Source organism: Centropristis striata, chromosome 20, assembly GCF_030273125.1.
Source record: "Centropristis striata isolate RG_2023a ecotype Rhode Island chromosome 20, C.striata_1.0, whole genome shotgun sequence".
Classification (NCBI taxonomy): Eukaryota; Metazoa; Chordata; class Actinopteri; order Perciformes; family Serranidae; genus Centropristis; species Centropristis striata.
This window is the reverse complement of record NC_081536.1, coordinates 4,585,017-4,602,544: the sequence shown is the minus strand read 5'-3', so window position 1 is coordinate 4,602,544 and position 17,528 is coordinate 4,585,017. Positions and strand designations below refer to the sequence as shown.

At 37.2% G+C, this 17,528-nt stretch overlaps 1 protein-coding gene across 1 annotated transcript in view; it reads left to right on the top strand.

Annotated features, from left to right (window-relative positions):
• The first annotated feature begins 104 nt into the window (after positions 1 to 104).
• si:dkey-192p21.6 (uncharacterized protein LOC565246 homolog) overlaps positions 105 to 17,528 on the top strand; it is a 40,960-nt gene continuing 23,536 nt past the window's right edge. The window contains exons 1-10 of the mRNA XM_059359087.1: positions 105 to 186; positions 525 to 619; positions 1,656 to 1,771; positions 2,732 to 2,850; positions 5,567 to 5,636; positions 5,747 to 5,813; positions 7,967 to 8,043; positions 10,924 to 11,000; positions 12,843 to 12,873; positions 13,495 to 13,655. Of these exons, the coding sequence (XP_059215070.1) occupies positions 105 to 186; positions 525 to 619; positions 1,656 to 1,771; positions 2,732 to 2,850; positions 5,567 to 5,636; positions 5,747 to 5,813; positions 7,967 to 8,043; positions 10,924 to 11,000; positions 12,843 to 12,873; positions 13,495 to 13,655 (895 nt within the window). The remainder of the gene's footprint in view (positions 187 to 524; positions 620 to 1,655; positions 1,772 to 2,731; positions 2,851 to 5,566; positions 5,637 to 5,746; positions 5,814 to 7,966; positions 8,044 to 10,923; positions 11,001 to 12,842; positions 12,874 to 13,494; positions 13,656 to 17,528) is intronic.

Below are 17,528 nucleotides of genomic sequence, written 5' to 3'. Positions count from 1 at the left end.
TACAAACCAGCTTAAAGGAACCACCAACCACGCAGGCGTGCTGCCCTTTGACCACTTTTTATATTGGTGTGAGTGTTATAAATATGAGCAGTGGAAGTAGGAACATGGAGGCCAGGAGAGCGCTACAAGCTAGTCTAACTTTGTTAATCCTTGTCACCAGCAGCTATGGAGGACATTTAAAATCAGGTGAGTCTTCAGATTTGGATCATTGTGGTGTTAAACAGTCAAAAGTGTTCCCGAAGTAACGACTTGATGCAGGATTCCTATAAAGAGCAGCCACTTTATGTCAATCCAAGAAATGATTGCACTTTTTCAATCAATGTTTGGTCTCCATAATCAAGGTTAACATTCAATTATGACAAATGGACCTGTCGGTGTATGAACTTACTCAGTCAATAGTATTGAGTCAGTGTTATGATCTTGATAATGATAGTGATCAGATACACCCTTTGGCTATCTTATATTTATGATGTACAAAAAGCTTTGTGTACTCCATAAATCAATGCTGGTTTGAATCTATACAGGGCCCACTCTGAAAATGGACCAGGCTTTGTTAACATTTCATAACCAGCTGACAGAAGAAGTGCAGGTCTTCTACACGTCAGATTACTGCTACAAGGTAAAGAATATTTACTCTCTCTGCTCCCCTCCATCTGTTTGTCCAAGATACAAACCTAATTCCAAAAAAGTTGGAACGTTGTCTTATTGTCGTTGTTTATTATTACTGTCATTGTTGTCTCTATTGTTCTAATTTGTAATTGTTTCATTGTTGTTTATTATTACTGCCAATGCTGTTTTATTATTGTTTTGTTTTTAATTGTTTATTGTAAGGTGACCTTGGGAGCGCCTATAAATAAAATGCATTATTATTATTATTATTATTATTATTATTAATAAACTTAAATACAAAATGAAATTGTGAATACTTGCTTATCCTTTTTGACATATTAAATTAAAACTGTACAAAGTAAATATGTAATGCAGTCTTTCTGTTAAAATGTTTGAGTTACCACTGATGTCATCATAATGATAAATTCCTCCTGTTAAATTCCTGTTAAATTTTAAGATCTGTGTATGAGAAGCAGCTAGTAAATTTATTACATTTTTTTTTTCTCTGCATTTTTGTATGTAATTCTCAAAAGTTTCCTGCTTCTCTGACCTCTATACCAGTAATTCCCATCTCTTTTGGCTTGTGATAAAAACAAATTAAGATCTTCTTGCGGACCATTGTCACAAGTTAGAGTAATTTTTCCTCTTAATATTTGTTTCAATAAAGCATGTTAGGATATCAGAGAAAAGGACCCCTTATCTTACACGAGAAAAAGTGAACATTATAGGAAAGAAAAATGAACCCAACTTTGCATAGATATATTTTTCTTGTTTACATTATCTTGACAAACAAATTGTCTTCAGTGACGCCTAGATTTTTCATCTTTTTTCTTTCTTTCTATTTCTCTTCTAATTCTGATTCCTCACATATTATTTGTTTAGTACAACACATTGCATGGCATGGCACATATTATTTCTGTGTCTGACAAATAAACCTTACAATCTAAAAATTCCTATACCTTTAATCATTATGAGATTAAAGGTATAGGGAAGACCTTTGAGTGTAAAGTAAATGAAGTCAGTGTTTCCCTGTTTATACTTCTCAGTGTGTGTACCAGCATTTAGTCACTGTGAAGCCCGACAACAATGCATCTGAGGTGATCAGCACTAAATTCACTCTGAGTTTGCAAGTGACCAGGACCAGGAATGCAACTCATTGCGGGTAACAAGTTTAACATTCTAACAAGCTTCAATAACATCAAACCACCTACTATCCCCAGGGGTAAAAATGCTGATTTGTTTTCTTGTTTACTCATATTAACTGCCTGTGGGAGTGTATCGCTCTTGTTTCCAGCCATGATATAGTGTCGTGGCATCCAATGATTGCATCAGCAGTCTGTGAGATTATTTACAGGGCTGGGGGAGTAATCCTGACCTGCTTTCTGGACCTGAGTGATGCCCTCCCTTAAACTACCTCCCCGGGTATCGACCAGGATCCTTTTTGGGGTTAATAAGACCTGACATTCCAATATTGATGAAAAGGGCTCATTAAAGCTTTAAAGCTGCACGTCCTCAGCGGGGACGTTAACTGGAGGAGACAGGTGGCATATTTATAAACAATCAGGACTGTCAGGACACCAGGACAGGGTTTTTCCATTTGGGGGTCACCTGTTCACATGGAGCCAGAGATTCGGTTGCAACATGACGAGCCTCTGGTGCTTTTTCTTGCCCTCTCAGAGGTCTGATCTTGGGCTTCCTAGATCAATGCTGAGGTCTCTAACCAGACTGTGCTGCTATTGATTTCCTTTTCCCCTTTGAAAAAACACTCCAAGTGATAGCTAGTATGTCATCCCAACAGTGGATCAATATGAGCGTGTAATGCATGTTTTTGGGGCCTGAAACTGGAGATGACGAGAGGACAGAAGGGTGCACTTTAAGTCTAAAGACACTAGGTGGTGCTCCTGAGCTTCATAGGAGTAAAACCTTCAGAAGGAGATAAAAATACCTTTTTTAAAAAAAAAATCTTGTCAGGAGGAAAACAGCAGCAAGTGGATGAAAAAGTTATTTAATGTATGCTTCTAAGGAAATATAATGTCAAACAGGATCAATAAAAAAAATCCACCTGTAGTTTTATGTGCTTTTAAGGGAATTGTGTCTCCATATTTCACTTTTTTGGATGCAGGTGGAGTCGGGCATATGAAGAAGGCGGTCATTACACTGTTTGGATCCAGATGTCAGGGGGCGCCAGCAACCCCAGCTGCACTGAAGCTGTGGGTAAAGAACCAAACAATACATACCTGCGTAAGTTCTCAACACTGATGAAGAAAACATGGTGACATTGAGAAATCAGTCGCACAGTTTTGAATAACGGACCGAGGGCGAGCCGGATTGCTTTGGGGAGACACAGTGACTGTAACCTGTGTCCACGCTCAGGCCAAGCCTTTGATCCACTCTCTACTTAATTGAGTCAGCAAAGAGGAGAATCGCTCTGCTTGTCCACATCTACCAGCAGTAATACTCACCCGTCTCCTGGGACATGATGTGTATTGATCACACAAGACATGCTTTCTTGAAAAGGGATAAAAGAAAAGCTTTTCTGTTTGTTTTGAAGGCCTGGCTCCACGCGTGGAGGATTGTGGGTAATACATTAGGGAGTGTGGAAGGATTAGGGCGTAATGGGATTTTGAAAGCGTCTCTCTCCATAATGTACACTCTACTTAACAATATTGCAGATTATGTTGTAGATCAGACTTTTAAGGCCAAGTAGCCATTATCCAAGCAGATATATGGTCAGTGTGACGGCACCCCTCACAGTATGATGAGCTTCCATTAGCTCTGCAGACCAGTGATTATACAAACTCCCCATAGGACTTGCTCAGCTTAAGTAATGGTCTGGTCAGCAGCTCAAGACAGGTTAGAGTTGCCCTGCTAGGGAATTTTCAAAGTTTACTTCAGTGTCTCAGATTGATTGGCCGTGGGGCTTCATGAGGTCATTTGATGGCTGCGGTATTCTTCAAGGGTTTGTTTTGTGTGCAGCTGCTATCAGATCCACCCTTTAATCATGTTAGTACTGTATTCTGTGTTGTACCACAAACCACGAGTCACCTGCTGAGGGCTTAATTCGAAACAAAGAAATCCACAATATCGACTGCAATCAAGTGTTTGTTCGACTTTAGCACGCATGCCGATGAACTGAATTTATTTCCAGTTGTTTTGAACAGCGTCCATTTATTTTCTGCTTATTCTAACAATAGGGAGTCATAGCCGTAGCAGAGATCTGATGTTGTTTCACTTCATGTGCTGAGAGCTTTATGGTGTTTTTATGAGTAGGCAGCAGAGATGCCAGGACTTTTCCAAGGCGATTAAGTGACCACTCTTTGTTCAGAGTGGATGTCATATTGTGGATTCAAGCTCAGGTTAAAATGGCTCCTTTTTGTTTGTTTTTCCAGCGAAGACAAACATTGCATGTACTGCCCCCGTATTTCCTGTGCTTTGACGCAAGAAGACCATAGTCATATCTCCTGAGCATATGTGTTATAGTTTTATAATCAGTAGCACCGCTGTATGTCTCACTGATTGTTTTGAATGCTGCAGGTAATAATGTAGCAAACTTGCTTTTTTTGTTTGTATAGAAAAGGTCAGATTAAAGGTATACTGTTCAGGATTGTCCGAAAAAACTATCGACTAATGATACAAAAGTAATCCCTCTCAGTCATCACTTATGACCCACTAGACATGTGTGGCAGTGTCTATATCTGCAGAAATTCTGCCCTTTGTGTGCTTTTTATTTTGCTGTGTTTGGGAACTTTCTAGACATTACCTAATGGGATCAATACCATTGAATTGGTTGAAAAAAATGCAAATTTTGCAAGTTAAAATGCATTTATTGCAAGTTGAAATGCAAAGCAGACAAAGCTCCTTCAAAAACAACAGTGAATACTCAATACTCCATGTTACCCCATGCTCCTCTGTGGTTTGCTTCCGCTTCCCTCTGGCGTGCAAGGATCAGTATGGAAAGTGTCATCTATTTACCGTTAATGAATGCCTTGACATAGTTCAGCTGCTGGTTTTGCTGCATCACAATAGAAATTGTATAAAAACATATATGATATGCAATTTTATACCATTTGGCCAATAAAAATATCTGTTCATGTCAACCAGGTCTAATTAAAATAATGAATCCAGCTTTTACCCCAATCTACAGTCATGGAAAAAAATTTTAGACCATCCTTTTTCTTCAATTTCTTGTTCATTTTAATGCCTGGTACAGCTAAAGGTACATTTGTTTGGACAAATATAATGATAATAACAAAAATAGCTCATAAGAGTTTAATTTAAGAGCTGATATCTAGACATTTTCCATGGTTATTATCAAGAAAACAATGGAAAATGTCTAGATATCAGCTCTTAAATTAAACTCTTATGAACTATTTTTGTTGTTATCATTATATTTGTCTAAATAAATGTACCTTTAGTTGAACCGGGCATTAAAATGTACAAGAAATTGAACAAAAAAGGTGTTCTAATATTTTTTCCCATGACTGTATGTTCTACAATTTAGATTCTATTATTTCTTGAACAGATAAAAGACATCTCAGCTGCAGTGTCTGCCCTCTCGTAAACCTCATCTTGACCCTGCTCCTTTCTATGATGCCCTCTGGCAGACCAGCTCTTTCCCTCTGTCTTTGTTTTCTTGTCCTTGTTCCAGTCCAGCCATTCAGCCTGCAGGGTTAGATTACCCAGATAGATCGACCAAGTTTTCCATTAGGTCCTTGTTTGTCACTTGAGGGATCCCCTTTGACACTGGTTGACTGACAGAGAGCCACAAGGGAGTCCAGAGGCGAGTAGAGCAGACAGTTTGGACTGCTAATCGGGCCTTTTATCCCTGGTCAGATCCTATTCTGATAGAGATGTTTAGTATAAAGGTCCTGACATGGACTTCCAGACAGAAAGAGTGACGTAAGGTGGTACAGTATGATTACACAATTGGTAAACATTACTTTTTCTTATTTTCCAGCTCTTCTTGTGGCAGTCCTCGTAATGGCTATCATCGCTCTCTTATTTGTGTTGGTACCCTACATCTACAGGTATGTTGTTGTTTTTTTTTGTTTTTTTTACATCACCCACAAACTAATACCATCCTGCACTGATTCCTCCTCCATCAGAACCAGTCAGCTCAAAGTTGTCCCATTCACAGGTGGCGTTGTACATCAAAATGTATTAAGACCATTTGCTGCCAAGGCCCACAGTACTCAGTGGATAATGTAAGTAAAATGCTGCTTCTGATGAATGCATTAGATGAATATTTCAATAAATGCAATGAGAAGACACAGATGAGTCATTTGATTGATTCGATTTAGATAAATCATAAACCAATCAAATGAGTGCTGTGTCATATCGGTATCAAACTGTACAACTTTCAGACACTAAACATCTCACTATGAACCCTTAAAAACCACAATTTTGTTCATGAATAATGTGCACATGAGAAAAATGAAATGTGTGGAAACCCTTTCTATGAATACTTTTTATATTCTTGGATTTTTCCAGAATTTGAAGCATTTAAAACTCAACAAAGCACATGTGCCAATTTTATTTCTTCACTGCAGAAAAACATTAACTTTCTTTATAATCAAACATTAAATTTGCCTTGTTCCAACAGTAACATTGCATTATTTTTATTGGCCAACTACATCCAGCCTGAGATGCATACCAAAATTACTCCGAGACTCCAGTCATCAAGACGTTTGGGAGACACTAATGGAATGATTGATACAAATGTTAGCAGAGCCAATTGTACAGCAGACTTGCATGGAAGTGATAGAGCTCCCTATCCGTCCAATCATCTCGCTTGATGGCAAGAGCTGCTGTGTAATTTTGGTGAGCATGAATGGCTCCTCTCATTCTTCCAAGCAAGATGTCTCTGTCTTCCATATGCTGTCTGGATGGCATGCAGATCCATCATAACATATTAGTGTTGGTGTCTTCCTGCTCTGGCTCTTTAAACTGCTGCATGGAGGCCAGCGAGTCAGGCTAATCCAACTGAGAGGGCAACAGGCCAGAGTCATCTCAATGCTGCCTTCACAGGGAGAAGGAAAAAGAGGCGCCGACACACAGCACAGAGGATGACCCGCGATAGAAAGATGGCCAACATCATTTTGAGGAGTTCTGACCCATGTGGCAATTGGAATTTTTGGTTTTGTCAACATTTTTACATCTAAGAACAATTTTAGTTACGTAAAATCTTCAAACAAGTTGGAATTATACTTACTGCATACTGTGCACTGTATATTTTGTGGTTGCTACAAGTATATGACTGTGTTGCCATTGTATGTATTTCTAAATGTGTCCTGTTTTCAGTCACTGCACTTCTTACACAGAGGTACAGAAAACACACAAAATAATATGACCACTTCAAGATAAAGAACTTTAATTATAATGTAATAATCATAACTATTTACTGCTACAGAAGAAGGTCTTTTTCAAACTTTAAAGTGGCTGTACACAAAGTTCAGAGCATATCGATACAAAATAATAAGAAGATTTGGCACGTTTTTCTTGGGCACAGCCTACATACTCAGCTCTGCTGCTTATCCCACAAATGAATGTTCCTTACAAATGTGGTACCATTTAAAAGGGGAGACTTCAGGCTTTCCAACGGTATAAGATTTATTGCCAAAAAGCATTGTTACAACAACAAAATAATCTACCCAACCCAAATTGCCTTACTTTTTGTGCGTTGTTTAGTTGTTTACTGCTATATTAATGTTCTCAGTGTTGTGTACAGCCCCTTTAATGCCAATTAGGTAACAACTTGTCAGCTATTAAAACGTCTTGTAATCAACATTTCAATATTTAGGCATCCAAAGCAACATGAGGCAACTATGAAGGCACCTAAGAGATAAAAGAGCTACATTAAAAGCTGTGATTATCAATAATTATATATCAACACTGAACCAAATGTGAAAGGGCATGTTTATTGTGGCATATGTACAGAAAATTATTAGAGTCTGCAGTTCCCCACAGAATTAAAGTGTTTTAGCATCTTCAGCTCATTGTTTTGGTTTTCTCAGGAGTTGGTGGAGACCAAAACAGAGCTAAAAGTAGAGTGAATATTGGACTTATATCCATCAGGTGACCAGAAAACATAACTCCAAATAAATGCCTCTGTTTCTTTATGTCTGCTAATACATTTGCCTTGTCAACTTTACGAGGAGATAAACTTTCAGTGTTGTGTTTCACTTTGTTCCGCTGTCCCTGACTGTCAAAAATGACTTGACATTGCATTAATACGTTAAAGTAGTCACAGACAAATGTGGCTATTTAACATATAACTTTGTAGGAGACAAACTTGTTTACTTACTTACCTTAAAGACAAATTTCTGACATTTTCTCTTCTATCTTATTGTATCCACAGGACATAAGCTGTGAAGCTGAGCACAGCACCACTAAAGCTAAATCAACACGTCTGCGCTCACTGGACACTTTCCGAGGGTATGTACGCCATCAACAACCATCCTGTTTATCAGTCTATCACCACATGCGGCTTGTTCACATGCTAATTCTTTTTACAGCAGTCTGAGGCATGATGAAGATCTACAGGCCCGGCATAATGAATAATTACAGGGGTCACAGTCTGGCCACATGCTCCCCCAAGCTTTTGTTATCAGACGGTATAGCTTTGGGCATGATTTCTGATATCAGTGCGTCTCGGGTTTGGAACAGTGTGTTTCTGTTGGACAGGAGTGATGCATGTGATTGAATCTGGGCTCCCTGCTAGCCTTAATTGTGGCCTGGGGGTAGACACAAAGCACGCCTCTCTGGAAACAGGATGCTGGTGTGGCTTTGACCTCCCCCTTGCCAAATAATTGATGTAATAATACCGTCAACATATCAGCACACATCCACGCGGTCATAGATCTCCTGCCAATATGGAGAGAGCGAGAGGAAATCCAGCAGCACAGAGGCAGCATCCAGCAGACAATTGGCATCTTCTCCATCTGTGGCTTCCTTTTGGATGAAAAGTCATCTGAAACCATCGTGCATATGTGCTGAATTCAAAACATCGCATAGTTTTTATTTAGTTTGGGAGCTGAATTGGTTGAGTACACTAACATCAGAACTTGCAAAAGGGTCAAGAAAAGGCTATATTTCGATTTCATTTCCTTTCAGTTATGCTGCCTGCCGCAGTCCTGCTCAATCTTATTAGCTGAAATGTCACTCTGGGGTTACAGATACTTGTCACATATTGATGTCCTGATAGGTAATACTGGAAATTCTCATACCTGACAACACACTTAATCAAACAGTGACTCAGCGCTCAAGATTAACGCTGCAACGGCCTCCTCAGCCCTGTGACTTATGATCCATACTCCCTGATAAGTAACAACTTTCTGCAGAGAACAGACACATCATCTACCATAAATGCTGAGGCATTTCTGAAGGCAAAAGGCTTTTCTTCTGAGCTGAAAGGTTTTTCTGATCATTGCTCAGGCTCCACTGACATGATATACAGAGAATAGTGGGGTATGGTTGCACGTTAATTTTTCTAAAAGGATTTGGATTTTAATCTTGTGTCGCGCTGCTAAAAGCCTGTCGCCGGTTTCCTTACTGCTGAAAATCGCACCGTCAGTAGTTAGCAGTGCCACACAACAGAAGGAACAACTATTACTGCAATACAATGAATTGCCAGTTGAATTTAGCACCAGGTGGCTGAGTCATTCTGTGCCGTATTTTGACTAAGCTCCAAGCTTTCCTCCGGTTCAGTTTTCAGATACGCTCTGATGTTTGGCCACAAAAAATAAAACAAAAAAAACTTGGCATTTCCACTCAAGTAGTAATTTATTATGGCTAGATTGAATGCGTGCATGTGTATTTGATATGACCAGCACAGTAGGTAACTCAATACTCTGCAGTGATAGAGTGTAACTATCCATTTGCAACGGGGAAATGTACTAAGCTAACACTCTAATTGGTAATGCATGTACAGTGATTCAAATCAAAGAAGCCCATAAGCGTCTATCAGCGAGTCATAACCAGTTGTCACTGCTGCAAGAAAGACACGTCTATATGTAATATGTTAGCTATAAATCATGGATACTGACTCCCAGACATGAATTAGGTCTATTACTGAAGTGACAAATGCTCATTGGAGAGCTTCACGGGGATATTTACAACTTCAACCTGATTAGGAACCAGCAAACAAGCCTGTGGTGTTTCAACCTGGACTTTATATTGTATTAACTTCAAAGTGATATCATTGCACATCATATTAATTAAGTACTTATAGTTTCACTAGGGTCCCATGTGTGTGGAAGCGCTTATTCCCAATCAGACACCCAGGGTGTTTTGATTAACAAGATGGTCAGTAAGCCCTCGATATTACAGGGATTTTCAACGGGTCTCATCTGGCCAGCGATTTAACCTCTGTCTTTATCACTATGGCGACTAATGGATATGTGCGTCAAAATTTAAATGAAAGCCCGTATGCAGAGAACATGGACACATGCAGCAGGGTTTTCTCTACTTTAATAGCCCTTTTGAGATGATAGTGGCCGATTAAAATCTCGTATCAGCAAGTTGGGGCTAAAAGAGCAGTAATGGCTTTGGTGCACCTCTTAATTGAATCTGGGCAGAAAAACAAGAGGAGGCAGAGGTAGACACAGTGTATCTTATCAGAGTCTTGTTCTTAGAGGTTGTCCTAATTGTATTATGGCTCTTAAAGACCCTCAATGATATTTTTTCTTTTTGATTAAATGAATTTAAAGCATAAATTCAAGCATTTAGGATGGCGAAAGGCTTGAATTTTTGCCTCGGAGCAAACGTCTGCAGCCACTTGGCCATGCAAACCATTTACATTCCCCTGCAAGTTAATGTTGTGTAATGGCTTCCACCCATTTTCTGACATGCAACGCAAACACCTCCTCTTCCTCCAGTGTCTGATTCAGTGAAGCACTCCATCACGTGTGCTGTGTTTCAGCAGCCTTGGCCGGTGCTAAAGTATAAAGTGTATCATATATTAGACGCAAAGTCTTTAGTCAGCACTCCTGCTCGAGGAGATCCAGAGGACAAGTGTTCATTTCCTGAGTGATTCATAATGCTTAGATTGCATTACCTTGCATTTGGAGTGTGACAGAATAAAAAAAAGCCCCTCCTCTGGCCTCTTTAGCTTTAATTCAAAACTTAGATGTATTAGTAAGATGGTAAAAAAAAGTAGTTAAATATGAATGTTTTAGGCTTCATTTTCAATAGTTTTAAACCAGTTTTAACCCAACCTATTTCCATTATTTCACTATATTGCATGAAGAATAATCCAATTATTAGTGATTTACTCATGAGTGTATATAATGCTTACTCATTGTAATGTCTTTATAGGTTTTCCCTGACAGTGATGGTGTTTGTGAACTATGGTGGAGGAGGCTACTGGTTCTTTCAACATGCACCATGGAATGGTTAAGTAAAGTAGAACACATGCACTATTTTGTTTCCCTTCATTGACATCTGCTATAGTATACAGGTGCATCTAAATGAATTAGAATATCATAAGAAAGTTTATTTATGTCAGTAATTCAATTGAAAAAGTGGAAATAACACATTATATAGATACATTACACACAGAACGAAACATTTAATGTCTTAATTTATTTAAATTCTGATTATAATGATTATGGCTTACATTTAATGAAGACCTAAAAGACAGTGTCTCAAAAAAAATTGAATATTACAAAAGACCAATTTTAAAAAGTATGTTTAATATGGAAATGTTGGCCTCTGAAAAGAATGTACATTTATATGCACTCAATACTTTTACTCAAGACTTTTCCATCATATTGTAATTTATTGAGATGTACCTGTTGCAGGTGTAGGCTACCTCAGTCTACGATGTTAAAAAAAATGTTTTTACATTTGAGTCAACTAAAATATGCTTATGCTCTAAATTATGCAACTTCAACTATAATAATGTAATTTTCAGCATTTTTAGGCATTTTAAAATTTGACCATTTTTGACAAAAAAATATCAACATACTATAGTATGTGTAGCTTATATTCGGTGTTAAAACAATATTTTAACATTTTAGTCAACTAAAATGTGAATTATAGCTTAGTAAAGTCTACGCCTCAACACCTTATCTTCTAAATTTTGTGTATATTATGCTAGCTTTCGATTCCAAATATTTCATATATATATGTCCAGCTTTCCATGTGCACTTTGCTCCTTACTGCATTCTGACAAAATCTTATTAATAAATGTTCATTATGTCCTATTAGTAATGTTGGTAGGGTAATTTAGACTTAGTAGGCTGTTTTATCTTCATTGTAAGACCAAAAATAAGGTTTGCGGCTCCATTCTGACGTTTTTTCTCTTTTTTTGGCCAACAGTGGCTCTTCTGTTAGTAAAGGTTGCTGACCCATGGACTATACAAATAGATTTAAAGGGATGGTTCAGATTTATTAAAGTGAAGTTGTATGAGGTACTTACCCATAACACCACTTCAAACTATCCCTTTAATAGCTGAAAGAACCAACAGCTGTTCAGGTGGTTTCATGGAGCCAAATCTTCTAAAATGATGCACGCCTTCTTTCACATAAAGCCAGATATGAAATGAACGCGTGAACTCAAAGCTATTACTCAATGACAGCATACACATCATCACGTCTGCATTTTCTGACCCATTGTCGCTAATTATGACAAACGAGTCTCACACCAAACACACAGGACGCCATTCTTTATACGAGCCAATCAAAGGCACGATCCATAGATTTTTATTGTTATTAACAACCAGGGAGGAGAGGAGAAGGAGGAGGGACGAGTGTTTAAACGGCAGCTGGGAGAACATGAATGACTCGTACTCGCCTGCTGCAGCAGCCATTGTTGAAAGGTTACGCTGACTCCCTTTTCACTATGTAAATAAAAGTTGTGTTCTTAAAAAAAAGCAAAAATGTCACTGCAACTTTTATGGAATCCATGTCATTGTTTAGGGGTGTTCTCAATTTAAATCTTATAATAGCCTCTTTGTCACATCTACAAGGGTGTATCGATTTCTTGGGTGGTTTGATTAATCTTCTCTCTGCTGCTGTCACAGGAGTATAGATATTTATTCACCTTTTCAAAATGGAAAGTTAATGACTGAAGCAACACTTTAAAGACATAACATTGTTCCTAATTCACCTCGTAGTCCTTGTGGATTGCAGAGATTAGAAAAGGGCGAGAACTGTGAACCCTGTGTAATGACATCAAATTCTGTGTTTCTGTTTGTCTATTGATGTTATTTTTTCCTCTGGATTTGTTTCAGGCCTAACTGTGGCAGATCTTGTCATGCCGTGGTAGGTAGAGGACCGCCAGTCCTATTCTAATCTAAACAAATATACATATTTTTTCCATATTTACGCGTTTTAATAGTGCTGTATTGTTTATTGTTTATTGAATGGATCCCCATTAGCTGACGCCTTGGCGACTGCTAGTCTTCCTGGGGTCCCTAAAAAGACATAGAAAATGACATACAAACAACATAAACGAAAACAGTACATACAAGAAAAACAATAACAAACTCAATTAATACATACATGCAATACTGTTAAAAATTCTACATTCGTATTTACCCGACAAATGTTATACTGCAAAAATCAGTAATTCAGATGTCTATAGTGTCCATATCAGCTGTATACACTTATAATTTGTCATTTCATTAGAGAACATTTAAAAGGAAGAATCATCCGGCTACAGATATAGCAGGGAAAAATAAATAAAATAAGAAAACAAAATAAATCGCAACATATTAGTAATCATTCATTTGGTGGGCGGCATCAAGTGCGTCTTAAGTAATTTTTTGAATGACAATTTGTTTGTCGATTTATTGAACGATAGATAACTGTGCGTTTGAATATGTTTGTTCTTGTTGTTGGAGGTATTAAATGACCTGAACTATGTATTGTGTTTTCTTCCAGGTTTGTGTTTATTATTGGGACATCAGTGGTGTTGGCTTTCAGATCCATGCAGAGGAGAGGAGTTACCCGCCTGCAGCTGCTGCGCAAAATCTCCTGGAGAACAGTCGTCCTCCTGATGCTCGGCTTCTGCTTCCTCAACTACTCTCCAAGAGACGGACCATGTAGGTGCAAAACATATAGCACATGATTGTTGTTGGAACAAATGCGTTATATATGGAAGTGCTTGTTCTGTACTTTTTGTTTTGTTCTACACTGGGGACATGATGAAACCACAGACTCTAGCATGCTTAGTCATAATATGTCCATTTGTTACATATGCTGCACTGTAAATCATTAGCAGCATGGGGGGACTGAAAAAGGCTTTTATTTTGTTAATGCATCTGTTAGTCTGAAAATGGAGCTTGGTAAAACAAGGTAGTAAACAAGTATTATGTAACATCAAATTATTTTAATGAAGATAACAAGACATTTTACAAGACACTTTTTCTTGTCTTAGCATTATAGTAAACAAATAATGTTTTTGTTTTTGACTGTTGGTGGAACAAAGCAAGGCGTGGTAACATTACCTTTTTGGAAAAAATAAAATATACAGTATATACTTTATTGAAATGTTCACATATGTAAATATACAGTTATACAAATATATACATATACATATCTTTGCAAATGTAAATACAGTTATACCAAACATAACACATTTTTTAATTTTTTCAAATGTGACACAATGGTAACATTACCTTGGTTTAGGAATTGTCCTAGGCATTTGTTACTTTTTTCCAAACCAAATTGATATTCTATAAATTGAAAAAATGATCAGCAGACTAAATGATTATGAATATAATCACCAGCAGCAGCCATAATGTCAGCTAAAATATTCCCAATATACAACTTAAATTTGCTGTGTTCATTATATGCTCAACCTAACAGCCTCGTTTCCACAAACTGGTTTGTCAGGTAACAAAGACAATGATGGCGAATGTGTTTAGATCTAGATTTGTGATAAAAGCCAAAGCTGCAGGGCTGTATCGGGGTTAAAGGAGGCGAAGCAGGCTGAAAATCCCCATTTTATGGTCCACCTGGGGCCGCACAGGGCGCCCTTCACACATTAGCCATCCCCAGTGCTAATGGACTTTCCTGGGTGGACGTCTGCGTAACTGGGTTAACAAAAATATTGTTATTGTGTGTGCAGTCTCAAAATCTAGCACCAGGGGACGTTTAACAGAGGCAGATTGAGCAAAAACAACCACTGCGGTAATGGACAATTACAAACAGATAGTGTTACACTCTTCGGCCCCATGCAGCTGCTGCAGAGGCTGCTGGAGCTGATCATAACAGCACACTGACTTTTACCATAAACTGCAGCTTTGCCCTCTGTCTCCAAGGACGTCCTCTGCAGTTCAGTCCCAGGGTTTGATCTAATAAGAGAATGGAGTCATACCGGCTCAATATGTTAAACCGTTTCAATGTCAGACGAGACAGAAGAAGGTGTTAACCTCTGACAGAAACTATGAGTCATTTCAAATAAACGCTGCCGCCGTTAGATGTCCAAATCATCGTCACAGCAGTAACCTTGAAACTTGAAATAAAAATTGTATTTTTATTTTGTCACTTTAATGTAAGAAGTACATGCTGCTTTGTTGGTTTAGACGACTAAAGAGCACTTTTAGTAATGGATTCACTTCAGATTCCAATAGATAAACACATAAAAACACATTGAGTTGAGGATAAAAACATGGCTGTTTCTCGTGATTCCTTAGAAGTTGATGTTTTTGACATGAAACAAATTTTATTTTTGCTGAAGGCGACAGTTTGTTTTTTAAAGATTTAATCTCTGACCGTTTGACATTGTCTAATCTTTTTTGGATGGTGACAAGTTACAAGAAATGATCAGTCGGATGAAGACGAGGTCAGAAAGTCAGATTAGAACCCCTACTGCTGAGTAGCCTTCAGAGGACGTTTAAATAAGAATAACCCTGTTTTTGAAAAAGTTTTTTGTCTCAGCTATTTGCTCTACTTTCTGATTGCTTTATTCAGTTCTGCTCACTTCCACCATAGAATCATTATTTCATTCAATCTATCACTGAAAGTGCTCAGAGATGGGAGGTAGACAGCAAAGCTTTCACTTCCTAAATAGTATTGAACGTCAAAAAGGGTCTCAATTTCACACAAAAAAACCTACATAAATTGATCTGAAAGTGAAACAAAAGATGTTAAAGTTTCCTGCAGTTCACCTTAAAACTGTCAGGATGATTTTTATTTAAGTGACACTTCCTTGGGGGGCGGACACAGTAAATTATCTTGGTGGTGGTGTAACCTGCAGATTTAATACATGTCATATGTAAGAGCTTCCTCTTTTCCTGGGAATGGAGACATTTCCGCCTCTTATTTGATTTGTACAGATCAATGATTGGGATTACACTGTTTTCACAGCACTTTGTGCGGCAAAGAGGTTTTCAATTAACTAATGTGTAGATTACCATCAATCTCTCAGCCACCAGCCAATCTTATCCTCCCCAATTTGTCGAGACAAAGAGATAACTGGGAATCTTTGATCAGCTTCCCACGTTCTTGACATGTCCGTATCCTGAAGGCTGACACCAATTCCCATTGTGTCATGCTGTCCATCATCCTCAGGAAGTCGTAGCACTGTAGAGGAATGCTCTCACGTCCAATATTGTCAATTTCCTGATTTATAATTTGCTCAAATCAGCAGGAATAGCTTTACATTACTGAGTTATATCCCTGCATGTACCTGAGTGGAAAGGTCATGTGTTCATTGTTGGCTAAGGCTGGACCAAAAGTCATATCCCAATATATTTAGGCTGAATATCAATATACGATATATATCCTGATATTTTTATTGCAATGTGAGAGCAAATTCAAAGCCAAATATGACATGGCACAAGTAGTTTTTATTCAAACCGTTTATTTAACTGAACATAAATACTGTATAATAACAGGAGTTCCATAAAGTGCACATAAAAATAGCCTATGAATATAAAATAGGCTAATCTTTTTCTGAAATAAATATATTTCTATGAAAAAAGAATAACGAACATTACAAAAGAACTAAATATGACAAATCCTAGTACTTTTATTTGTCTTTTTATCTCTAACTCTGTTTTGGATTGAGTTTTTATTACTATTTTATTTTATTGTTTTACTGTTTTTAGTATTTTATTGTTTTCATTGTTTTTATTTATACCTATTTGGGTATGATTTATTCTATTTTAATAACTGTACAGCACTTTGGTCAACTGAGGTTGTTTTTAAATGTGCTCTATAAATAAACTTTGACTTGACTTGACTTGACTAGTAAGAGCAGCATTTATATATAAAGAAAGAAAAAAATTGAACTATATCGATAAATGTGATATATTCTAATTCCATATTACATTTAAAAAAAAATATATATATATATATATATATATATATATATACAGTACAGGCCAAAAGTTTGGACACGCCTTCTCATTCAATGTGTTTCCTTTATTTTCATGACTATTGACATTGTAGATTCATCAAAACTATTAATGAACACATGTGGAATTATGTACTTAACAAAAAAGTGTGAAATAACTGAAAACATGTCTTATATTCTAGTAAGCAAAGGGTGGTTACTTTGAGGAATCTAAAATACAAGACATGTTTTCACTTATTTCACACTTTTTTGTTAAGTACATAATTCCATATGTGTTCATTCATAGTTTTGATGCCTTCATTGAGAATCTACAATGTAAATAGTCATGAAAATAAAGATAACGCATTGAATGAGACGGTGTGTGTCCAAACTTTTGGCCTGTATTGTGTATATATATATATATATACATACATTTAAAAAAAAATAATAATAATAATATATATATATATAGATATATAATTTTTTTTCTTTTTAATGTAATATGGAATTAGACCATATCACATGTATCGATAAAGTTCAATTTTTATATGCTCATATATATATATATATATATATATATATATATATATATATATATATATATATATATATATATATATATGGCCCAGCCCTA